The following is a 26,113-nucleotide window of genomic DNA, read 5'->3' as shown; positions in this document are numbered from 1 at the left end:
GATCTGGTGACTCACAGGGTGGCAACCGAAGGAGCTATGGTCCAGCACTGCCCGGCCTGCCCCATCTCCAGAGGTCAACCCTGCCCTATCCCAAAAGATGAAGCCAAACTTCCTCACTTCGCTCACTCCCCTGCCACCGCATTGTGCCGCCTGGCTTACTAACGAAAACCGAAAGCAACAGCACCTCAGCTTGATTCACTGAGCTATGCGCTGTGACAGCTGGAGAGTGGTCATACCTCTCTGTGCCATTACCTTTCTACCACAGGGACAGAAGACCCTGATGCTGAGGCAGTGCCACCAGCAGTGGTAGCATCCCCTCCAGCTCCCTCCTTGTGAAGCCCCAAAGATGGTGAATCAGGGCTCTCGTGGGCAGGCGGAGCAGGTTCCTTGGGTTTATTAAGGCTACCTCGAGTGAATCACTTCCTGTCACTGAGAGCTGATTATTTAGTGATCACCCTGTGTTGTCAGAAAGTGTCAGATGAAGTCAGATTTTGCAAAAGCTAAGGTCGGAGAGACACGGCTGAATGAGGCTATGGAGGAAAAACTGCCCAAAGACTGCTGACGGATCATGTGCCCAGCATTAAAAACAATGAAAGACTACTTCCCTTTCACTTTTGGAGGCACAGAAGGAAAGCCTTGGGTTTTTTTTTATTGTGTCTTCCAAGTTCAATTTCAGACCTATATAGCAGAAAGCAGACAGCAAATGGAAAAGGCCATTTTTTTTCCCCTGAAGGTCACCTTTACCACAGCCATGGGACATAAAATCTGCACCTAGTACCATACCTGGAGATTATTTTGCTGGATGCATTTCCTATATGGAAATAGCATGAATATTAATAAGAAATTCATAAAGATCCATAGCTATAGAGTAAGCAAAATAGTAACATTCACCTCTGCCATGACAAACTTACAGAGGAAATCTTACACCCTATCTATATGCCATTAAGTTGTGCTTATAAAAAGAAACAAATCCAAAACTGTTTACTGAAAGTCAGGAACATTGGAAGCAGAAGCCTCCTTAGGCCATGCATTTTATATATTTTCTACTCTGAAGGGGTAGAGACACTGAAAAAAACCCAGTCATAATGATTTATTTCAACTGGAAGTCAAACACATTGTTAATACTTCAAGGATCCCTCAAACTTTCCAGTGCTTGATTTAGCGCCAACATCAAATAGCACTTACTGTATGCTATCCTGCTTCAATAATTTAACTTACCACTATGTATTTAATATTTTTAAGCTTTCAATTGCTGAACATTGTTGTATTTTGATATCAGAAAAACAAAATTGTCTATTGATCTGTCATCTTTTTTTCATTCAGCAAAGCTTCATCTGTCTGTGGTTCAGGCACCTGCCCTATCTGTTACAGCAAGTGGCGTCAATACGACGTCATCAACACTAGGCATTATCTATGCCTCATTTAACTGCCTGGTGAACAGCAATTTGCAGTTATCCCACCGTGCATTCAGAAAGTGACTTCCTTCACATTTTCAAGGAAAAGTGATAAAATGTAGCAACCATTCAATTTTTGTTGCATAGACATTGCTGGCATGCTCTAGCAGGGACAGACCTTGCCTCTATCCTGATTTACTCAGACTTCGTCTAAGTTTCTCTTTCCTGTTTTAGTTTGAGGTTGGGAGTTTTTGGAAACTTTCAGAAAAATATACAAAACAAATCCCACAGGCTACAAGCGTGTAATGCATTTCTTTGAAGCAGCTCTCTGCGTGATTTAGCATATGCAGCCTTTTCCAAGTGTGGAATCCTAGAGCTTGCATGCAACCCTGTTGCACTGTTGCTTTTGATGTGATTCCCTGCGTAATCCACACTGAGCTAGTGATAATCTTCATCCCCATTAAAAGACTGGCCCATGGAAAAATCCACCGTAGTTTTTTTCCAAGTTAATGGGTCTGATCCTTTTAGGTCAAGCAATAAAAGTTTTGCCACTGGATAGAAGAAACCAGACTGAAAAAATGTATTTGGCTTTTTATCCCTGCTTCATCTGAAGCATGGGTGGGGGGTGGGAAGGAATAATATTTGCACAGATAGAGCCATAAATATAATAATCAATCTCATTCAGCCTTACATTTACTCTGGGGTTCAGTCAAAGTCTTAATGATAGGCAATTCATAGTTTCCACCGCACAAGCCAGCAGACCAAAGAAGCTGGCTCTGTAAGAGTTCATGATGAAAACTACAAGCGATCATGCCTTGTCTGGGATTTTAACTTCACCCAAGGGCGCCCCTCTCCCCTTCTTTCCCATCCCCAATAAAGAGAGCGACCATTCCACACTACTAACATTCATATGCCGTTCAAAATCTTGTCCTGCTGTGTTTTCATGGTTTCTCCCACGCACACACTTAAAATAGGGCTTATAGTCCTACTCTGCTTGATGGAGTATGCCACACAGAGAACTATCACAAAGTAAAAATGTTTTTTTGTCCACATGTAGAGACTATAAATAGGAAGCATCCCAGTACTGGCTCATGAGCTCTTACCACACATCACGATGTACTGGCTTAGCAGAAATCCACCCCATCTAACAACCCCTGAACTTGTAACATCTCTTAACTCCCTCTCTTTCTTACTTTGTCCCACACACAACAAACCCTACAGAAAATAATTTGCTAGACAGCACTTAAAAAAAGGTGCAAAGAAGTGCTATGTTTCTTGTTAGGGATTAGCAGCTAGAAATCATTTGGGTAACAGCTCTTCTTTTTCAAGCTGGTTAATAGATAGGAAAATTAGTTGCCAATTTAAATACTGCCTCATTTAACACAACGATTCCTAATTACATTATCAGTTCATCTGGCAAGAATTGCTTACAACCATCATGCAAAAAAGAAAACACACTAGCAACTATATGCTGTGTTTGCCCACAGTTATTACGTGTAATTGGCAAAGATTGTCAGTCAGGTTATTTCAGCAATTTGTTTCTAGAAATTAATAATGTTACAATATACAGTGGCTTTTTAAGCACAGAATTACTGTATGCTTTTTTTCCTGTGTTACTTGGAATTAGCATTTATGGCCTACTTTCTAATAAACAAATTCAGAAGACTAGGCTTTAATACAGATTCTTCATCTGTTCCTCTTAAAATACAGAAATAAAACCTAATTAAAAGATGAGTTAGAGGAATCTTTGGAAGCATGTCTAGATGCAGAGGCGTGCAAAGTTAGATATAAACTGAAAAAGCCTCCACGACACATTTCTGCTTGCAGAATAATACATATTTTGCTGAACAGGTAAGACTGAAACTGAAAAGGGGCAAGTTTGTCGATCTGTACAACAGAGCAGCACACTGCCCCTGAACACTGGGGCAGGGACGGGACTCCTGTTTTTCATTACTTGTAAGTGGTCCCTGGGCTGGAGCAGCCCAGTCCTCATCGCTCTGCAGCAATTCACCTAGGGGTGGCCACAGAATCACAGACTGGCTGAGGTTAGAAGGGACTTCTGGAGGTCATCTGGTCCAACCCCCTGCTCAAGCAGGGCCACCTAGAGACAACTGCCCAGGACCATACCAAGACAGCTTTTTAATATCTCCAAGCATGGAGACCCTACAACCTCCCTGGGCAACCTGTGCCAGTGCTCAGTCACCCTCACAGTAAAAAAAGTGTTTTTCCTTATGTTTAGAGGGAACCTCCTGTGTTTCAGTTTGTGCCCACTGCATCTAGTCTTGTCACTGGGCACCTCTGAAAAGATCCTGGCTCTGTCCTCTTTGCCTGCTCCCTTCAGGTATTTATATACATTGATGAGATCCCCCCGAGCTGTCTCTTCTCCAGGCTGAGCAATCACAGCTCTCTCAGCCTTTCCTCATGCGAGAGATGCTCCAGTTTCTTGAATGTCTTCATGACCCTTTGCTGGACTCTCTCCAGTATGTCCATGTCTCTCTTGTACTGGTGAGCCCAGAGCTGGACACAGCACTCCAGGTGTGGCCTCACCAGTGCCGAATAGAGGAATCCAGAAAACAACTCAGCTTTTTGGCCAACAGCTGCACGGCCACTGGTGACGATGGAGAAACACCCCACCCAGAGCCAAACGACTCTCTGCAGCTTGGACTGTATCAATCTTCACCTTCGAGGAGGAGGAGGAGGAAGGGGGCACATGTTATGCTGAGTCCTGGAGGAGAAGTATTTCCTGTGGTGCCCTGAGGGAGGTAACCTCACCAGAGAAAACAGACCTATCTGCTACTACCTCCAAAAAAAAGTCCCCCTGTAGTTGTCAGAAGGGTTTAACCATGCAGCCAAGATAAGAGAGGCAGTGTGAGAAAAAAAAATGGAAAGGAGATTAATGATTTTCTAATGCCGTTTGTTCAGCAGGTGGTGCCCACGTTTCACTGCAACGTCACACCGGGGACGCAGAGGAAGGTGATTTATTGCAGCACGTAAGCTTGGCCAAAACAGGAAGTCAAGTATATCACTAAAGATAATTCCTACTTTCGCAACGGCAGAAGCTTGTCACAGAAACTGCAGTGTGTTTGTAGGTTGTGGGGTAAGCAGGAGAACAAATGGCAAATGGGAGCTCTTCAGGGCTGCAGCAGATCAAGCCCAGCAGAGCCTGTTTGGCATTTGCTGTCATTCCCCTCACCACATTCCCAGCTGGTGTCAGGACCTGGGATTTGACCCCATATCTATACTACCTTTACATTCACTCTCTCCCCACTGTCACACCTGTGCTGGGCCCAGTAGAAGACCAAGAGCCTTTTGCCCTCAGTCTTTTCGTGATCTGCGCTGCTAGAGGGAGGAATACTTTATTATTCTATTTTTCTCTCTGAAAAGCAATAATCTCTTTCTTTGCCAGAAGATTACAAAGTACTATCTGGATTAACCAGATCTATCCGTGCTTAAGAGCACTGCGTGCTTCTGTAGTTGAGATTGGTATTAAAAACGCAAATGCTAAAATGACGGATTGCTCTGAAGTATAAACTCGCTAAACTAAATTGTGAGTTGAAATATGAGCATCTGACTCTGGGACTGATGAATAGTCATTTTGAAAAGAAATATTACAGGAAGTGCTTTATATATATTATCATTTTGACAATAAGGGAAGGCTATTATGGTTTAGAGACAAAAAAAAAAAGTAGTCAGCCAATCAATCCTGGTAACAAAACAAAATATCTATTCTTCATTTCTGCACTCTCCTTTCTGCCAATGCCTTCGGTTCCCTAAACATTAGCATTCTTTCTTCACATGCCGTCTCATGTGGTATCTTATTTTTCAGGCTGAAATTTATTTGCTGTGTCTAGATTTATCATACAACACATCCATCCTATTCATGCTATATGAACATGCTTTGCTGTTGAACATGAGCTATTACTTGCTTATCTTAGAGCTGTGTGAATTGTAGCAATTTTGTCTCATTGCCTTTTCAGAAAAGATTAACCTTTTTTTCCTCTTTTTTTCTTTTCCAGATACAAATCCCTCTCCCATATCACACCCTACAGCTGACAAAGAACGTAGGTGTGTGAAGCAACCCTCTCATTCCCCTAAACCAGCTACAGCTGAAGTCGCGCCCAGTTCTAGGCATTGGGTTTTAAGGAAAATCTGGACTGGTTAGAGAAAGTTCGATAACAACAATAATCTAGAGGTCTAGAAAAATCTCACCTGTAAATAATCAGTGGAAGGCTTGGACTGGTTTCAGAAGACTGAGGAAAACTGTGATAGTCTTAACAGACGTATGGTTGCCACAGAGACCCCCTGGGAGATGCATCTTCCAGAAAAAAGGGATTGCATGTGAGCCACCTAGTATCTTTATCAACCTTTCCCAGTGTGGCCAGTAATGCATGTTAACATCAGGTAGACTGCTTGTTCTTACTAAAGCAGTACAGCACCCAAGTGCTCAAAATTTGAGTGAGGAAAATCTATATATTTTCTATATTTATACTAAACACGTTCTTGAATTGAAAGATTAATGAATGTCTAGATAAATGGAAGATTAAAAAAAAAACCCCAAAAACACACCCTGTAATTCAAGAATGAATGCAGGAGGCATCAGTTATTTGCACCTAAGTACAGACAGAGCTCTTGTTAAATCTTATAGCATGTTTCCACCTGTTAGTAGGTGTATAGGAATTAAATCCATCAATTTTCTGCTAATTACAGTACAGCACTGATGAGACAAAGGAGACTGTAAGCCAAATGCCACTGGGACCAACTCTCACGTCTAACTGCAAGACTCACGAGGAATCCCCATGCCCACGCAGCCTTGGTTTAGAGACGGGCTATGTCTATGCTCTGTGCTGCATCTAAATTAGTAAGCATCTCATCCAGAGCTCACTCTTCCATCCCCAGAGAACATGGTGGCCAAAGGTGTTGGAGAGACAGCTATTAATTCAATAATTCAACAGCTAAAAAGAAACTGAAGAAATTCCTGAAGTCTGTCTTGACCACCAGCCTGACTCTTGGAGATGCGCTTGTGAATGCCATTACAGATTTCATAGTCACTTTCTCAACCTAATCCTCTTTCTTGCTTTGAAACCACCAAGCGAGCACTGCTGGGCACAGCTCGGCAGGATTTTGAACTCTTTGGAGCAATGGCCAGCCACATCAGATGGCTGCTAGTCCACGGAGCTATGGGCGTTGCAGAAGGACCTGAAGAGAGGGACACCTTCTAGCTGCATAGTAAATAGGAGGGCAGCGGAGGTGGGCGAAGGGCTGCACAGCTGTATTTCACAATGCAGGGGCACACATGCCACCAGCCAGCAAAAAAGGGTTTTGCTGTGCCTAGGCAGCTTCCTCAGCAAGCCTCTATGCACTTGTACCCTTGCGCTCAACCACAGCCTGTCCCGCTTCATTCCTGAAGAAAACCACTGTCAAATTTTTTCAGTTGACCTAAAGCTAAACCTTCTCTGTAAAAAAAAGACAAGCACCTCACTGAAAAACAAACAACCATCCACCTCAAGTGTCTTAGGTTAAATGTTTGCTACGTCTGTTCCGTTTACCACTACTACTTAGGGCATGACACTTCTAAAAAACATAGTCGTACAGCAAACAATTTTAGAGGGTTTTTTTTAGGGGGGCGGGGGGAAGAGGAGGAAAGGACTCATCATGCTAATACACTACCTTTCATAATACAATTTCCAAGGAGGGCTTTTTGCCTTTTTTTTTTTTAAGGAAATGAAATCAGTAAGCCTACGTTAATGTATTATACTCAGTGAATGATTACAGTTAGAAGCTGCATACAGTTCAGAATTTCAATTTTCTGAGGCTTTTGCTCTCCAAAATTAGCTTCCAATTTGTTTTGTCAGGTCACACTTTTCTTTACCTCTGTTGTTCATTAGACTCAGAGAAACTGCTGTCTGAAAAAAAATAAAAGAAAAAGGTGTTTTTAGTTGTTCTTCTCTACCTAGCCCCAGAAGTCCTACATGATAAAAAAAAGTTTGTTTTGAAACTAAAGCAACAACCCTCCAACTGCAGTATCTGTTAGACTGAAACAGTTTTACACATTTGCACAGAGCCAAGCTATACTAAGTAAACTCAAGATGGCTTGAACTGACTAACCTCTAAACCTTCCTCATGCTGTACCAGCTTCTGCACCATGAGTCACTGCCCATGTTTACTGTGCCATTTGGAAATACCAGAATTAATCAAGGGCCGCATTTCAAACTTCAACATAGCCTACGAAGCCCATTCCTAATGCTCTTGAGCATAGGCAAGGAGGTATCTGTAACCTCACCAGTGCTGTTATTTTTTTAAAAATCTCCCTTTTGTCGAAGACACCACAGTACCCTTGCCCTTCAGTAGCAGGCAGAAGCTTCTCAGGAGAGATTCAGTCTCGCTCCTGTACTTCTGCCTCCATTAAAAGGTCTCTCCCTCACACCAAAGATCTGAACTTCAATCTCAAGTTTAAATAAACAGCTGGATTTCAAACTGCACTGCAGATACGAAACCAAATGCCGAACCTGCTCCTGCAAGATTTAAGAAGCTTTTGAAAGCAGCAATTAACTTTGAAAAAGGCTACACTTTGGAGACAGGTAGGAAGAAAAAGAAATTTGCAGGACAGCAGTGAGAAAAATCAGTGTTCTGAGAGGGCTGCATGGTGGGTCTGATCTCTTCCTTCTCCTCCCCCCATCAACTTGCCCTCACAGCGACATGATTCTTTTCATGTTTTTTCCCCCTCCTCTGTCAAGATGTTAGTTTTGGAGATGGGTGTTTGTTAGCAAAGGTTTTTCAAAGCCTGGAGAGCTGCGAGAAGGAGAGGTGAAGGCAGAACACTCCTGACACATCAGGTCTATCTGTTCTCACCAGAACAGGCTGTTCCCACTGTGTGGTTACAGCAGCGCCGCTGGGGCCGCTCATTATAACATCCTTCTAGCCACGCTTACTGCCTGCTTTCAGGAAGGACTTGCTTATGTTTTTTCAGTGCTTTTCTTCAAGAAGGACACTGAATGGTTATATGATATTTTCCAGCTATTCCTCTAAAACACCATAACAAAACCAAAGTAGATAAGCATAATTTTTCTTGTTTTTTTTCTACCCGTACACTGCAATGGTGAAATGACAGGTCTTCCCAAAACTCGAAAGCCAACAGCCGTGATTACATGGGAACCCGCACCTTGCTGCTTAAGTCAAGTTCATGGCTGTGAAAGCAGCCTCTCCCTCCTGGAGGCCAGGAAACTACCGACAATCCCACGTTCACGCCCTGGGATCCCTGGGTTAGCCAAGATTGTTGGACATGGAGAGGTAAATAAATTAGCACACACCTTGGAAAACCAACTATAAACTCCCTGTCAAGGCATGACTTCTGCTAAAAAAATGCCACAACTTGTTCTTCAGAACTGAACTTGCAGCACTGCCAGATTTTGTTTAACATATAAGAGCTGCTGCAGTATTTCTTATCGCCAAACTGGGATGTTTGAGCCAAGGGAGCCAAAAAGACCAGTCCATGCATTTACCCATCCTTTAACTCTCTTGAACTACCTCTTCCCCATCTGCCATAGCAGCTCCCACCTCCGTTCCTCTTTTTCTGCCCAGAAACAGCCACAATCACATACTTTCGCACACCTACTGAGTTGCTGCTATATGGAGGGCAAAGCAGCACGACTGGATCAGCTGCTGCAGGCAAGGGGATGGAGGGAAGAGATCAGAAAAAAAAAAAAAAAAGCAAGTCCAGCTATGCCAAGCACAAGGACTGGAATTTGGTTATTCTGATTGTATTCCCTGCTAGAAAAGCTGTGCCACATCTCTGGGGAAAGGTGTAGGGTCAGGCAGCTGCCCACTGGTCCATGCCATCTTAAGTGGCCACAGGAATGTACGCAGGCGGCCCCAGGTCTCAGAGCACAAACAAGGTGATGCAACTCCAGTGTTTTTATTTCCCTGGTAATTAATAAAGGGAATACAACAGACAGAAGGCTTTTGCTCCCCATTCCACTGACCTATTTAGGATATTACCAAAGAGTGGAATTTGATTGTCATCATGGGTATTTCTTGGAATTATACAGGGGAGTTCAAAGGCACACACAGAAAGCAGCTTTCTACACCATAATACCAGGAAGGACTACTTGAGCAATGGGAAAAAAAAAAACCAAACCAAAAAACCAAAAAAACCCAACTGTTAAGCAATGTCACAATAATGTGCTTGATTTATTAAAAATAAGAACAATATTTTTTATTCATATTTATTCTAACATTTTTACTTAAAAATTTGGCAGGGCAATTTAAGAGGCAGATTTGATTCTCAAGTGAAATGAGATATGATTTTTTTAAAATTCCTTTTTTTTAAAAAAAAAAAAAGCAGCGGTGTTCCTCCCCCTGATATTGGACTCATTTATTTCTCTCTCTCCTTCTCAAACATGCACACTTTACTCTTTACCCTGGCTAATACTGTAGAGGCAGCAGCTCTGGGAAATGAACTAGCTTCACCTGTGGCTCATACATCATTGCAATTGTTAACCAAGTTCCACTATAAAAATCTTTATTACACAGGAGAACACAGAGGCATGCAGGAACACAGCTTTATTTCCAGATACTAGGTTGAATTTGTAGGGCAGGAAGTTAAAAGACTTTTTTATGCTCTCAAATTGACAAAGTCTGCTACTATGCACAGCAACATCACCCACAAGACAGCTTCCCACTGCCCATTCCTCCAAATATCAACCTGAATGTAGGAGTAAGCTATCTCCTACTTCAGCCAGGGGTTACAACCCATCATGTGATGATGGTACTTCAGGTCCTACAGCAGCCCAGGGCTCCAACGTACGCACTATGAGGAAGGCTGCAAGTCCAGCCACATTGCTGCCTACATGCTGGAGCTGATGGTGCTTAGGCCACTGGAAGTGTGGAAGTTCACCCACCAGCAACAGCAAACAGTGTCATGCACACCTGCCATGCAGCAAGTTTCCAAACCTGAACAAAAATGCACAGATAGTTATCACTAGTATTTGGTCACTTGCCAAGAAGTAGTTAACCTGAAAGCTCAGCAAGTGCAAATGAAAGTTAACTTTAGCTGGAACATGTAACACACACCAGCATTCATGACTACAGCTGCTGAGAAATTTTCTGAACTTTCTTTTTCTTCCCATACATTATTTATCTCAGCAGTCCAAATGCAAAAATCTGGCACTTTGGATCATGCGAAATGTTTGTGTTATTCCCTGAAGGACTTTGCATCCGTGAAGTAATGAGATTATTCTGTGACAGATAAACTGAAGCACTGTGACTGCATCAGATGTTATCTTGCTACAGCACTTCTCAGACTTTTTGGAAGTGTGACCACCTTTGGACTCCTCTGTCTTATCTGCAACCTGAGAGTCACCAAGAAGAAAAATGAATGAATTAACTAAAAATCTCTTCAGTCACAGAAAAACATCAGTAGGACTGATGAATCATTTTCTGACATGCCTCACATTTCACTCTTACTCGTAGCAGACATTTACTAGACAGCAGAGTGAATGAAAGCATAGGTCTTTCCATATGACGCTTAAGCAGCATGGTAATATTGCCCTGAAGACCTTCCAAATTGGCATAACATGCTCCGTCTTGAAAAGACGTTACAACTATTAATTTCTTATGCCGCAAACACTGACAGTCAAGGCTTCTGTATCAACAGGTATCATAACGGAATTTCAGAAGTAAAGTTTCCAATTTGGTAGAAAAAAATGAGAGAAAAAAACCTCCCTCAAGATTTCGCAAAGGCATAATTTCAAAAATAGATATGAAGACTGCAGTTGAAATAGACACCCTAGTATATTATTTTCTATGCCAAAACTATTGCTGCCAAAGCCAGTCTTCAAAATTTACCTTCTGCTGACCTGATGTATTTTTTTCTTCCCTAATACCACAATAAAATTTTCAAGGGGGGACACACAGGATCCAACCTTCCATACGATGGCTTAACAGATAAGCTTTTTGTTTCTGTAGAAGCCCCAAATAGCTGATCTTCTCTGGTGTGAAGCTTCCTATGGTAGCAAAGTAAGAAACAGAGCAGGCCTGGGTGGGTGAGAAAATTCTCACATCTGGCCTTGACATGAGCCTGAGCACAAGCTGCAGCATTGCGGCGCACTCCGAGGTGCTCATCTACGGATCACTCTCGCAGGCAGATCCACAAACAAATATCAAGGAATTATCTGAGAGACGGCTGCCAAAAGGAGCCGATTACTTTTTCCCTGTTAAATGGCAGGAGCTGGCCTTTAATGCAAGAAGGCTTACGCTCCCTCCCTCAAGTGGAGAGGTGACTCTCAGTTCTTGAGTTGTCATCTTTTTTCTTTAAAAAAAACCCAAAAAAATCTAATGGGAAAAAGTAGTGCTATCAAGCAGTTTTAGATCTCTAGGAATAGATTCATTTGTGTCTTTAAGGAGGAGAAGCTTACCAAGTGTTACTGCAGTGTTAATACCTTTCCTCTTTTAAAATAAAACCAGGCTAGCAATGACTTTGAGACAAACATTTTCCCTAAACACATGCAGTCTAGCTTAACAGCAGTTTTTGCTAGTAAGTAGGTACAAAAATAAACCAACCATAAAGCTAAATAAAATCAACTAATTTTAGTACTCACAAGCTGAGCAAAGAGGACAAAATCTACCAGTAATTTATTTTTCACAATTTCAAATTATTAGTAAGCAGTGGTGAGGGGAAAAAAGGATTGTAGGGTGCAATTACTGTCTTAACAGATTCCCTTCAAAAGAGCCTTTTAATTATGACATGTTAATTGTATTCAATGAACTGTAATTTTCACTCAAATAAGATTTTTCCTATCTAGCTTATTTTCCTCAAACTCCCTCTCTGCTGTACCCCACAGGTTTCATCTATTCGAGGAGGACTCTTACAAAACCAAAATCAAGCTCTAGAACATCTGTCCCCTGCCACCCTCCCCATAAAATACTCTTAGAAATAAAAAGGCAGTGAGGGCAGAAGAAGGAGAGACAGGCAAAAGGAAGAACACTGGAACAACTCTGCTGGAGGAGAGGGAAGGGGAGGAAAGAGTATTATTTTATCAACCTTTGGCAAAAGAGGGAGCAAATGTTGACTCTGGGCCAAGGCTTTCTGAAGGCATGAGAGCTGGCTTTGCTACGTGACGGCCCTTGGACGAGCACAGCCAAAAGCCCATTGGACAGCCATGCCTGGAGGAAGCCCACCGAAAGGGCTGGGCGCGTGGGCAGTAGCAGATTCAGCGGCCAAATTTTCATCCCAAGAGGAAGAAGTTTACCAGTCTTCTCGGCGAGGCTCTTGGGCGGTTCTGGGCTGCTGCAGCCTTTGCTGTGCAGAGCATGCAGCCGCTGCCGTAGCAAAACGAAAAGACGCAGTTGATGCAGACGTGCTTGAGCTACCTCAGGTGCTGCCAGCAGTAATGGAGCTCGCTGCATGTTGCGGAGCCACCCAGACAAACACAGCAGATCGCTCATGAGGAGGTCCCTGTTGTCACAACTAGACTGTTACCAACCCAAGTTAGCTCGTTTCTACTAGCCTGGTTCTTGAACGCCACAATCCAATCGCATGGGTGGCTGCGATGTAGGCATATGCAGAGAAGAGGAGACAGATAGTCAGCTAACTTGTTATTTTAAAACTAAGGGAGCTCATGTGCAAAAAAATCGCAAATAAAATCTATTTTAGTCCTGGGCTATTTCAAGTGCTTTGAAGGACACTGAGCTAACAGATACAAATTTAAATGTAAAACTTTTTATTTTAACAGCAGTCTGGTATCTGTAGAACACATACTGCATTTGCTTCATAAGCTCAGATCTACATAGCAAAACCAGGCTGAAAAGCAGCAAGATGTACGACGGTCCCATCAATGACAGGAAAAAACACTTCCTTTTTCTGAAGCAGCTGAGTGCTGCCTCCTTTACTTTGAAGATGTCACCTCAAGTCCTAATCTGGGCAGAAATAGAAGCAACAAGTTCCTTCACTTATTTCCACAGTTTATAATTAAATCTTTATTTTACAGCGTGTAAGAAAAGGGAGAGAGGTATGTCTGATTCATACTGGAGATGCACATGTGCAAGGGTATGCCATTGCATCAGCTTTCTTTTTCAAATGTAGCTATACTTGACAATGACCAGATAATATCTCAGGTCAGACTCACTTCACCTACGGTAAGTGAGAAATTTTCAAAGATAATAAAATGTGGAGGCAATGTAATAGCCAACATGTCCTCACAGACTCATAGTCATAAGTGTCCTTCACAAAAATAAAGACCCCTGCAAGGTGTAGTAGTTTTGAAATCTGTCGTACCAGACACTGTCCCTAGAGCTCACAACAGCCCTCTGGTCAGAGGAGGGGAACAAAAAAGGAAAAGAAAATAAAAAAAAAAAACCACAAAAAAACAAAGGAAAAAAAAAGAGATTCCTTCCTTAATAATCCCAAACATCCAAACATCCAGGAATTCCACATCAGCTTTCTTCTGTCTACTGGTTTGTTTTCATCGCATTTCTACTCCAAATCCCAACTAATTTACTCCTTAATAACAGGCAAAATAGTTATTTGCTCACCTCTACTTTCCTCTTTCCAGATTTAACTGATGCTTTTGCCTTGATAGGGAATGAAATGCAAGGAGCGGTAAGAAGTGTGAACCTGACACCTATTCCCACCACCCCTGTTCCTCACAACAGATCTTCTGCCGTGACCGACCAAGATCTGAATGCATGATTGCTATGATGGGCAACCCTGGATAATAAAGCTTCCACTATTTCTCTGAAGAAGAGAAAGCACCTTTAAAGGAGCAGTTAGTGGGGCTCTAATCCAACTGAACCTAGGAGAGAAGCACATCCTGAGGAACGACCACGATGAGCCTCTTCCATTTAGTGTCACTCTGTGCATGGACATTGCAGGCACTGCAGCCCACTTGCAAACATAGCAAGGCTTTGCCTTGCTACAAAACACTAATTGTGCTATACTCTACTCAGGGCAACTGTAGTGTAATTCATATTTGTGTTTTGGGTTATTTTTATAGTACAGGCTCCACTACCTCCATGCAGTCCCTTTTGCCAGGGCTAATTTTGTATGGAACGAGGTGCCAGAATGCTAATTTGTAAAGGCACGGACCTTTCTGTCAACCCAAACCTGGTATGTTTGTTTGCTTTGTCTTTGGTCAAAAATACATTACACCCCACTCCACCACAATACATCACTATATTAGCCCTGTCTTATGACTTTCAGGTCCTTGTCCTTTTTGTTTTGCAGGCATCCAACAACCACCACTAAAATCTACCCAACTCATCATTTAACAACAGGAATATTTTGCATTTCAATAGTACTTCCATTAGAGGGATCTGGACGGATTTTGACGCTGCCACCTCAAAATACTCCACAGCACTCGTCTTTGCTACTCAACCCTTTCTTTTTTTCAGCTTTCATAAAGAGCTCAAAAATAAACACAAAAGACCCAGGTAATTATTAGAAAAACAAAAAAGAGAGAGAGAGAGAGAGAGAGACTCGAGTTGGAGCTTGCCTTCTGGTATTTGAACCTGGAAGGATCACGTTTTCAAAACTTCTTGTATCTAGAAAGATGGTAAACTCCCTTTCAGCAAAATTAAGTCAGCAGAGCTTAGCTTCTTAGGGAATAGCACAGCTCCAGAAATCAGGCCCTTATCACCTAATATAGCAAGACCAGCAAAGCAATGAAACGAGCCGTCGAATCTTTCCTCACAATCTTCATTCCTTCCAACACTCAGGAAATAAGAGCTATCAACAATTAAGGAAGAATGGCTGCATGTTCAGAACTTGCTAATGTGTGTGTTCATCACCTTCAAAATACCAAGCTATAAATTATAAGAGTCCATGACACACTTGAGGTGTTTAATACATATCCTTCTTTATTGTTCTTTTCTTTAATAGCTGGAAGAAATTGAAGGAGAGAGAAGCTCTCACCAATTACATGGAAACTGGAGTTCGTGTTTCTCAGTGAAGGCCATTAGACCCAACATTCAGATTGACCTTAAAACTTCAGAGCAAGTTTACAGGACAGGTTTTTGTTCACCTCCTGCACAGAACAAACTGCCATTGGGAAAACAATATACAAAACCTCTTCACGCATAGAATGAAAAATGGACACTGAAATTTCAAAAAGGAGACGTGGCATTCAGAGCACAAGTCAGATCCTATCGTGGTTTCAATACCTGCTAATCAGACCGCAGCTACGTGACCCTCAGCTCTCAGGAGGCACATGCCCTGCCTCTCTTTGCAATGAAGTTGCAGGAATAACACTTACCTGGTCTCAATAAAAACACAATTTGGAAACGCAGTGGGACAGGCAGGACTACCACTACCTCATACAATGAAGACTAGCACAAGAGGCAAGATGAGGCAACAGTACTTTGCTAACATTTAATGCAGTCCAGATGGATTTCAAGAAAGCTGTGAAGAACATGGGGTGGTTTATGAGTTTGACTATTCTATTGGTCAAAAGCTCGTAGGAGAAACAAAATTAATATGAAGAGAACTGCAGTGAAGATAGCGAAAAAACCCTAAATGATCTTTGATTCAATTCCTCACAGTGCTTATAATCTCAGGGCAGGCAAAATAATAAAAGACAGAGCAAAGGAATTCCATCAGATTATTTAAAGAAATAGGAAGTAAGAACAGTGCACACAGTTCATATTGGGCTCTTGTCACCTCTTATTTAAATCTGGAATTGGAAGAAGTGCACCTATAGAGACAGGTGTAAAGCACATAATCCGTCAGAAGTAGGACACATAATAATACATCCATGAAATAAGAGACAAATATATCACACTCTTCAATACAATAGACCTTCTTTTTCACCTTTCACATAATTCTTAAGTAGATCTGCATGTGTATGAATGAGAATTAATGGGGGCAATGACAGTTGGCACCAACCTGGTAGCTAGTCTGGTGATCTGACACGATTAGGAAGGACAGTGTATTATAAAGCTAGAAATGATCAGAAACACTTTGGCTGCAAACACTTTGCAAAACTGGATTGACTGCACTGAAGTTTCCTCTCTTGAAAATAAAATAAATTTGACTTCACACAGCTGCTCTATTTTTATATCGTCAGAACAAGTATTTCAGAACTGCCATTGTGAAACTCAGTTCTGCGCTGATCTGCTATATGACAAATCAGAATTGGAACGAAAGCCAAACAGTGTGCCTTAAATGACCTGAAAAACGATATTCTTTCATAGTAGCTTCCTTCCAAGAATGGAAATTAAAAAAGGAAAATTTCTAAAAATGCAATTGAGCAGAAAAGCAAGCTCAGTAGTGCTTAAGTCTTTCACAAATGCTCATTCCCCATACTGGCACAGTAGCTTTAAACACTTAACGCACACACTTTCAAAGTTACCAGGCACCAACACTATCATAACTGTGACATTAAGTCTTGTGCCTCTTCTCACAACCTGCTATTTGGTCTTGGTCCACTACTGCCTTGTTTGCATTTGCCCATTCCCTCTCTGCGACACCGTTTGGAGCAGCAGCTCTACCATCCACCTTTCTGCTCCCACAGCGTGGAAGCGAAGCTGTGCTGCTCTGCAGCTCTTCTTCATTGCCAGTATCCTTCTTCCTCCTTGGCAAAACATCAGGGCAGTGTTACCCTCTGCATGGGGTTGGCAGTCCAGGGAGAGCCCTTGGTAAGGAAGGGAGTTAGCTTGGGGGAAAGTCCCATGTCAGAGGGGTGCAAGAGTAAAGGAAGGTGTCCAAGCATCACTTTACACTGCACCTTCTAACATGGGGCAAAGTCAGCTTGGGAGGAGCATTTAAATCAGTAAGAGACGTCTCTCCTTTACCACCTGATCATGGCCCACTCTGACTCCAGCGACTACTTGCCCAAGGAGTTTAACATGATCCCAACACTTGGAGTATCAAGGTACTTGCTTTTAGTATCAGCACTGTGAAGGATTCAAGTAGCACTAGCTTGTAGCGGCTTTGCAGCTTTATACTATTCATTGCAAAGCAGAAAAACAAGTACATTTGTGATCTTTAAGTCTTCCAATTTCAGGCAGGGAATGAGATAACAAATTCGACTCCATCAAAAGTAGAGAATAAATTTTAACTGCACTCTACTGAGTCACTACACTCCAAGATCTGATTTTGGAAACACAACCTCGGTGGACCTACTCATGAATAAAACTTCACATGTCCTAAACACCAGTGGTGGTCTTTTAAATAATTAACTTTGCAAGAACTCAGAACTAGTTCAAAATAGTGAAACCTTTGCAACCAGATTCAGAGCTTTTTTCAGATAGAAAAAAATCAGAGGCAAGTTTATCTGAAACCTTACATCACATGTAATACAAGTAATACTAGCTGTTAAGCGTAAGTGAAGCCTCCAAGTGCACTGAGGGCAGCACGCTTTTCCCTCTTAGACCTCCAGTCACATTATGAAAAGCCTGTCATATTTTTCCTTCTCCATTTCTTCCAATTTCAGAGTCTCCCTAGACATGTAAGGAGATGATATGCTTGATAATCACTTTTTCTACCCAAAATTATTTTCTTCATTTAAGACATACTGAATTGGATTATTAGTCCAATCAAATCCAGTATCTTAATTCTGGCAGAAACCAATATTGAATGTTCCCTGGAGTAATGAAGCACACACAATGCCACACTAATAGAACCAGTCAAATATGCAGCAGACCACACGGAGGAAAAATTATTTCACAGCCTCTGTGGCTATTGGGCCACACCTTGATACATCAGACCTAGCTAGCTTTTTTTTTTTTTTTTAACTCCATTTATTGATCATAAAACGACGCCACCCTTTCTCAATACACGTATTGATCCTACAGTCATACATTTCAATTAGAGTAACGATGTGGCCAATCCTCTTACATTCAAGGAGTAAAAAAGAAAGAGTTCACAGAAGTCCAAAAACATAACAACAGCTGCACACTCTTTTTTGGCTAGGCATTTTGGCATTCATTGGCTTTTTATTACAAAGAGGACCTAAAGCAGAAGAATAAGGATATTTTTTGTGTACACTGGGAACGCAAGGACCCAAACTCCCGAAGCAGCCACGAAGTTCTGAGGGAAAGCCCCGAGGGCTTGCAGGAAATTAATCCCCACTCAGCTGACTAGTCATCCCCACCAGCAGCCCAGCACCGCTCCTCCTGGGATCTCATGACACAGATGAAAGAGCAACTACATTGCAAAAAAACTTCAGCACTGCTGGTGAAGGCAGATGGGGGGAGATGCAAGGAAACACGGTCTATTTGAAAGCAATATTCAAAACACACACGTTCTTTGCATTATTAATGAGAAACACACGAATTCCCGAAAGAAGAGGCTGGTTTTGCCTAGCCATCCCTTAGTTTAGTAAGAAGATTTCGAGTGATTCTCCCGGGGGCACCGGGAGGATCTATCAATGCACCCAATCACAATGCAAAGCAGCTTAAGAAAATAAAAAAATACAAAAAGCACCCTCCGGCTCTAAAACACGGTCATTCCGACTGGCAGAACAACTCGCTTCGAACCAAAACGCCGTGAGACAGCCTGAAAGCGGGGACCAGCTCCGCAGGGTTTCCCGAGCAGTCACCGGGCCGGGGCAGAGCAGCCTCTCGGCGCAGGCGGCCGCTGCCCGCCGCCCGTCGCCGCTGCCGTCGTCGCCCCGCGGCGCCCGGCGACGCCGCCGGGGCCCCGGGAGGGCGGGCGAGAGGGCGGGGACGCGCCTCCCGCCCGGCCCGCAGAAACTCGCTGCCGCCGCCGCTCCCCGGCACCGGCACCGTCTTTCGGGGGTGTCGGGGGGAGGCGCCAGCACTGAGCACCGGGAGAAAGTTGCGTTTGGGCTCGGCGGCGGCAGGCTCCCGCCCACCGAGGAGAAGTTTGCGCACCCCCCGCCCCGCCCCGCCCCAAGCCCGCAGCCCCCGGCCCGCTCCTACCGCTTGCGGCGGGGTCCCGATCAGCATCTCCAGGTAGTAGCCGCGGCCGGAGTCTCCCTGCAGATTCTCCACCATGGCTAAAAAGTTGAGGGTGCCCTCGGGATCCGAGGCCAAGGCCAAGCCGTCCGCGCCACCGAGAGGATCCTGCTGCCGGCTGCCGCTCCCCGGCCGCACCACCACCGGGGCGGGCGGCGACCCGCCGGGGGCGGCCGGGTGGGACACACGGAGCGGGAGGGAGAAGAAAGCCCGGCAGAGCCCCGCGGTGCCGGCCAGGAGGAGCAGGAGGCCGGCAGCCGCCAGCGGCGTCCCCATCCCGGCGGCAGCGCGGGGGCCGGGGGCCGCTTCCCAACTGCAGCGGCTCCGGCCGGAGGCAGCGGCCGCCTGGCTGCCAGACTGGAGCAGCCGGAGAGGGGAGGAGGAGGAGGAGGAGGAGGAGGAGGAGGAAGAAGAAGGAGGGAGCGGCTTCCCCACGCCCCGGCTTCATCTCCCCCTCCCCCGAACCGAGCTCCTCCTCGCGTTTCTCCCGTACGGCCCCCGGGCAGCCGGGTCTCCGGCCGCTCCGGCTGCCCGGGGGCCGTACGGGAAAGTTGCTCCGGCCCGGTGCCCGCGGGAGAAACTTCCCAGGCTCGGCTCAGCCCAGCCCGTAGCCCCGCTAACGGAGCGTGACGGCACGGTGGGGAGAAAAGTTTCCGAAAGCCTTAAAGGGAGAGCGGCGGGGGCGAGCGGGGCTCCGGTCCTCTCCCGGTGTGGCGGCGGCTCGACCCTCACCGCCGGGGGAGCCGGGCTTCGGCTCGCCTCAGGACCCCGCGGGAGCGGGGTGGAGGAGGAGGAGGAGGAGGAGAAGGATGAGGGTGAGGAGGAGGAGGAGGAAGAGGAGGAGAAGGAGAAGGATGATGATGAGGAGGAGGAGGAGGAGGAGGAGGTGGGAGTGCGGGGCCGCTCGGGGATGCGGGTGAGCCTGCTGCACGGGTGTCCGTGTCAGCGTGTGCCTGTGGCGCGGGTGACAGCAGCCGCATTTCACAGCAGCGGCGTCTGGTGCGAGGAGCGGGAGTGTGTGTGGAAATTCATCTGCTGTACTAATAAGAGTGAGGCATGAAAGATGTCCGTTTATGAGGAAGCCTGCGAGGCTTTAAATGTCTTCATCATGCACAGAATTAATAACAGCAGTCAAGTGTGGCCTTTCAAAAGATGGGAACACTTAAGATGGAATTAGTCTCTACACCTCTGGAGTAATGATAGTGCCAGATAGATCATTGGATGGAGCAGATAGTCCAAAAGCCTTGAAAAATAACGCTGGGCAAGTCTAAGCAGCATCACTTTGTGTTTGTTTCTGATCTTTCCCCACCATCCTCTGTAGTAGATAAAGTTGAAAAATATCCAGCCTAAGTTGCGCACAGCTTCAGTATCCCCTGACCAATTTGCTGTCCTAGGCAACCATCTGGTCTGCCCTTGTGTGTAAATCTGCCCCAAGCTGTGTGGACTGAGATCCCTAGCCTGCCACAGTCAACAGCAAGGGCTCCCTACCTTGAGAGGGAATAATCATCTCATCATCTGCAAAATTTCCAAGTGTTTCACAGGTATTAAATGAAGTTTCACTGGGAGGTAGACAGTAGTAGTGTTCATTCCCAGGAAGGCTGAGCAAACTATTTGCTGGAAGGGTACGCAGGTGAGGCTGTTATTCGTAGCCATTGCCGGAGTTGCTTGCAGAGGATAAACCTTAAAAAGAAAATTGGAGCCCACCTGCCCTTGCTGAAGGAAAAAAGGTGTTTTCACTTTTTTTCACTGATGTTTTCAGTACTCTGGCTCTCTCTCACTTAAAATCTGGAGCCCTTGCTCTCACTTTGTAGCCCCTCTCTTAGATCAGTTCAGTGCCTCTGGTGCAGTTGAGCGGTTTCCCCTGCATCCACAGCAGAAGGTGGATGAGGTCCCTATCCCTGCTGCCCACAGAGCTCCCCGCAGGAGGAGGAAAGTGCTGTAGTGCTCTTAACCTCACTTTACCGCAGCTGGGGAGGTGGGAAGCCTGCAAGGGCATTGGCCTGGCTGGGGGCTTGTGTAGAGGGCGTAGATGAAGCTTGCACTCACAACATTATTTTACTTGTAGGAAACTACACATCTTAGTAAAAGGTGAAATTGTGCAAACTGCCCCCACTGCAGGAAGCTTTCTATTGGCCTGACAAATAGGAATGTGAAATATTGCAGTCCCAGTATGTCTAATCTCACCTGCTCTAGACAGAGCTGGAAAATGCTGCTCTAGGCTGATGGCAACTGAACACCTGAGGGAGTGGCAGTGTGGCTCACACAAAGAGGTTATCTCCAGGGTGCTACAGTAATGGCTTTTCCTACTGTAGCTGGGATAGTGACAGGTTACACTGTAAGGCCTGTCTAGTCGGAGCTGAAGCTGAAGGGGAGTTAAAATGCTTAGGGCTCTTCATGGGTGGGCTGAAAACTGGAGAAATGCCCCCACCCCTTTGAAAAAGGAAATGTGAAAAGTAATCAGGAATATAATTGAACACCCCCTCAGAGTGGTAGGGATGTATTTATAACAGTCAGCAGCTATACACATTTTGTTTTAATTCTTTTACAGTACAGTAAGTCTTCCCCCTTGCTGCTGTTGCTAAGATACGTTACCATACTTCTGGGTAAAGCAATCCCAGTCAAAAGAAGTGTATAGTTTTCGAAGTATAGAAGATATAGCATAGCCTTCAAGTGTTGAAGAGAAAACTTGTCTTTTTTCATGCTGTTTGTTAAAAGTTCTTCTTGTCCTGTTTTCCACAGACCTAGATAAGTCTCGTAGTAAATGCATATCAGACAGCTGCTGTGTATGAAATGGTATATGCGTAACCTTCCTGTCCTCCCATCGCATCGTCACAGCAGGGTTCGTGTTCATGCAATAGCGTGTTGTGATGTTTCTGCCTTGCCTCGTCTGCTCCTTTATTTACTTATGTCTCTGATAAGGCTTAGACTGTGCCATGTGCAGGTGAGTAGTCCCAATGCATTTATGAACAATGGCAGAAATGGGCCTTAAAAGAGCACCGTAAACAACTGCTTTTGAAAGAAGACATTATAAAGTCCTCCCAGAGAGTTGAACGAACTATATCCAAAATGTTCCTCGGAGGGGAAGTCATCTGTATGCAATGAATGCCACTACAGTCAATACGCACATTTATTTCTTTGTGTATTACACAGAAAATAAATGAAATGCTAGAAATAGACACAAGTGTAAGTGTCTGTACTGCTTGTTTTCTAGAATATTTGGAGAATCTTGTTTTCTGTATTTTTGTTATTCCAAATATGTATTCTTTGAGTAAACAATTAAAAAAAATCTTTAAATATCAGACCCTGTGAATAGGTCTTTTTAAAAAGTCATTTGTCTACATATAAATTTGCAGGTATAGCTTGACTTGGATCCAACTCTGTATTAATTTAATTTGATGGTATTGTGATACTTTAAACCTTGAGCCACTTGACAGTGAATTAACATACGTCTCTATAACATAACCTTCCACCAGTATTTACAGAATACAGTGCATCATAAAAATGCAACAGCTCTGTGTTATGGACAAGATATATTAACTAAGTCAAAAGGGCAGTTGCTATACAGAGATGTTAAATCAGGATGGATGAGAAAACATGCAGGAATGAAGAAGGCAGCTGAAGATGCAGAGGAAATGCTGGAGCTGATCCAAGCAGAGGAACTCTGGATGGCTAAAAAGAGATCCTCTCCTTCTAAAAGAGGAAGCTATTAGGGGACTGCTCAGACCAAAGCGGTCCTTCCTGGGCATCTGAAGAAGTCAGGCTGACCTGTGCTATCTTTGTGCAATGATAAAGGCAGATGGACACAAAATAAAGACTTCTGTTCTAAAATTGCTTTGTCTACTTTCTGTGTTCCTACTGTTAGCATAATCAATACTTCAGTTTTAAGAAGACTGATTGCTCTTTACTGCTAATTGCACACTGGTGCAGAAAGAAACCCACCTGGACCTGCAGTGTACAAACGGTTAATTTGCAGAATGTGGTAGCCTTAGGAGAGGGGAGATTTTGTTCTTCCTAGATGTGACTGGGAAACGGTCTTCTCTGTCTGTGGTTGTCTCGCAATCAGGTTTTTAATGTTTTGGGCCTAATCCATTGAAATGTTGCTGGTAAATGACGGAACAGTAAACAAGTGGCAGCAGAGGCCACAATATTTGACTCTGTTGGGTGTTTGCCAAGGCAGTATGTCTTTGAAAGCAAAGAACAAACCAGCTGCCTCATGGTATGAGAGATGTGCCACTCAGGAGAGCTATTCCAGTGGTACTGCTAGGGCTCTAGTAACATCTGTGCCAAAGTGAGGGCATGGACAGTTCTGGGGCTTGTTTAAGGACTGAGCACATGCACCGTGTATAGAGCTCATCCACAATGAATCTTGTGGCTGGAGGATACGTGGCTGGGGATGTAGGTGCAAATGTTTAGCACCCTTCACCTCTTTACTGTGGGTAGAGAATCTGTGGGTAGGGGTGTCTTCTTTGATCACTGCCTGTGCAATTAGTTTCCTGAATGGTGATATGTCTCTTTGGCTACAGCTGAACATGTAAGATGTGGAAGATCCAGCTGTCTTCTGTCAAAGTTGTGTTAAAAAACAAGCAAAACATCATCCTTAGTTGCTGGTGAAGGCATGTAATCATTGGTGGAGCCTGGCTGAGCTGATCTCAAAAGTCATCCCAAGACTCTGTTTTGTGGTAGGGGCTGTCACCCAGTTGGGTGCTGAGGTCCCTATTTTGCCTCTTCTTCCCTGGAGCAAGGTCCTCCACCCCAGCAAGATTTCACAGGATGTAAGCTTCTCCCCATTTGGAGCATGAGGCCCTTTCTCCAATAGAAATCTCCATGCCCCAAAATGTTTTCTTTCTCCCCTGGGTCTTCAAGTCCACATATGCAACACCCTGTCCTCTGTTCCACATCATCCATTCTTCTCTGACAAAGTGGTATGTCACCAATCAAAGGGAAGAGATGCAAAAAACAGCTTGTTTTCTGCTTGTCCCAGCACTAGAGCAGATGGGCTCTGCAGAAGCCACCATTCCGCCTTTGTGGAAAGGACTAGGAGCAACAGAAGGGGAGGCAGAAACACAGCTGCAGGTCCAAGTGGCTCAAAGTAAGGCTCGCTCAGGCCCTGTAGGCTCAAAGGACAGCACAGAGCAGAGGTCAAGATTAGGGTCATGGGCATCCTGATGCTACAGTACTGTCGATATGTTTGGTATTGTGTTTGGTTTTTCTGTTTTTTATCACCTTTTGTTTGAATCTTCCTAGCGGTGGGCTTAGCATAGCTCATTGCTATGTGAGAGAGTGGCTGTTTGAGCTTCTGCCCCACATCTGAGGCAGCCTGCAGAATTCTTGATGAATGCATTGACCACTCTCAGAAAAGCATTGTTTCTCCTCAGAAAGCTCTGCAGGCTTCCTCAACTTTATTCTTTAGCTGGCATCACGGAAGAAATAATTTGTGGGCTAGACCTTAAAATGATCCAGTATCGACCTTCTGATTCCAGACCTTCCTACACCACAAACAGCAATGGTTATAAATTTATAAACTATGAAAAATTAAACATGCAGTGAACTATAACAGCACTTTAAAAACAACACATTGACAGTTGGCACATACTGCTGAGATTCCTCAGATACTTTCCTAAACCTGCAGGACTGCAATCCACTTGCCCAGCACTGGTAGACTATTCATTTATTGTTAATAGTAAGAGTAGTAGGAATTGCTTGATAGTGGATGTTCAGGAAACTAGTCAGCTTGGTCAAGACCTTTGAGAAGTGCTTAGACCTCCACAGTGTTTACTGGGAAGTGGAGGACATGGGATAGAGAGTCCTCCTGGAAGTCTAGGCACTACTTGCTTTGGGGAGGTAAAAGCATGGAGTACAGTTTTGTTCCAATCCACCTATGTGCCAGACGTTCAGCAAGGAGATTACAGATGTGCTCCTGGCTGCACCCCACTTAAAAGCTGCAATCAAGAATGTTTTTTAAATAAGTTTGTTATTTAATAGAGCTGTGAGTCTATATTTATGCCCATTCTTGGAGCGACTGAGAAATTTTGTGATGGACCACGTTGTCTGAACAGCCAGCCTTAAGTTGGGAAGTTGCTGGCTGTCTTCATTTTCTTTGTGGTAGTCTGCATAACCACTTCAGTCTAGAAACTTCAAGAAATAAAGGATCTCACGCATGGCATAATTAGTTCCTGCAGCCTGTCTTTATCACTTGCTTTTTTTTTTTTGGTCCACCTTTCTTTATCACCCTGATGCTGACCATGGCAGAGCCTCTGAAGACTGGATGCAGCAGGTATGTTTTGCCATAATCTATAAAGATCGGCAGTTTCCTTAACTTGGTTTCCTCAACTCAGCAACTGCCAGCTGGACATAGAGCTTCCTTCCTTCCTTTCCTCTCCCCCTGGGCCAGTAAATTTCTGGATTCTGGTTTAGATATGCTGCTGTAGTAAATAAAATCTGAAATACTGAAGGCTGAGCGTGAACCATGGACTTCAGATCAAGTGTCTGAGTGACACCTGGATGAAGAAGAATTTGGAATGACAACCTAGGTACATGTAATTAGTAGAATCAATTAAAGATTTTTTACAAGTCTTTTTTGTTTTGATAAAAGATTATTTGCAGTCTGACAATGAGCTTTTTTTTTTTTTTTTGGCTTTTTAGTCTTGAAATGATACTTTGTTTATAAATTTTGCCTTTTTTTGGTCCAAAATAGTAACAAGCATGTGGGTCAAGTCTTCATCTCACTGGAAACAAAATTGTTACACTGGTCCCAGTGACCTTGATCTAAATAACCTATTCTGTATGTAATTTCTGTCTAATAAAAAACA

General features: G+C 44.0%; 1 protein-coding gene across 1 annotated transcript in view; it reads right to left on the bottom strand.

Moving 5' to 3' along the window:
• Positions 1-19,687, bottom strand: part of BACE2 (beta-secretase 2) — a 54,902-nt gene extending 35,215 nt beyond the window's left edge. Inside the window, exon 1 of the mRNA XM_087757821.1 lies at positions 19,269-19,687. Coding sequence (XP_087613947.1) covers positions 19,269-19,580 — 312 coding nt within the window. The 5' untranslated portion in view covers positions 19,581-19,687. The remainder of the gene's footprint in view (positions 1-19,268) is intronic.
• Between the last annotated feature and the right edge of the window lie 6,426 nt (positions 19,688-26,113).

Source organism: Nipponia nippon, unplaced genomic scaffold (assembly GCF_047370975.1).
Source record: "Nipponia nippon isolate SJK-2023a ecotype South Korea unplaced genomic scaffold, ASM4737097v1 scaffold_2, whole genome shotgun sequence".
NCBI lineage: Eukaryota > Metazoa > Chordata > Aves > Pelecaniformes > Threskiornithidae > Nipponia > Nipponia nippon.
This window is presented reverse-complemented; position numbering and strand designations above follow the sequence as displayed.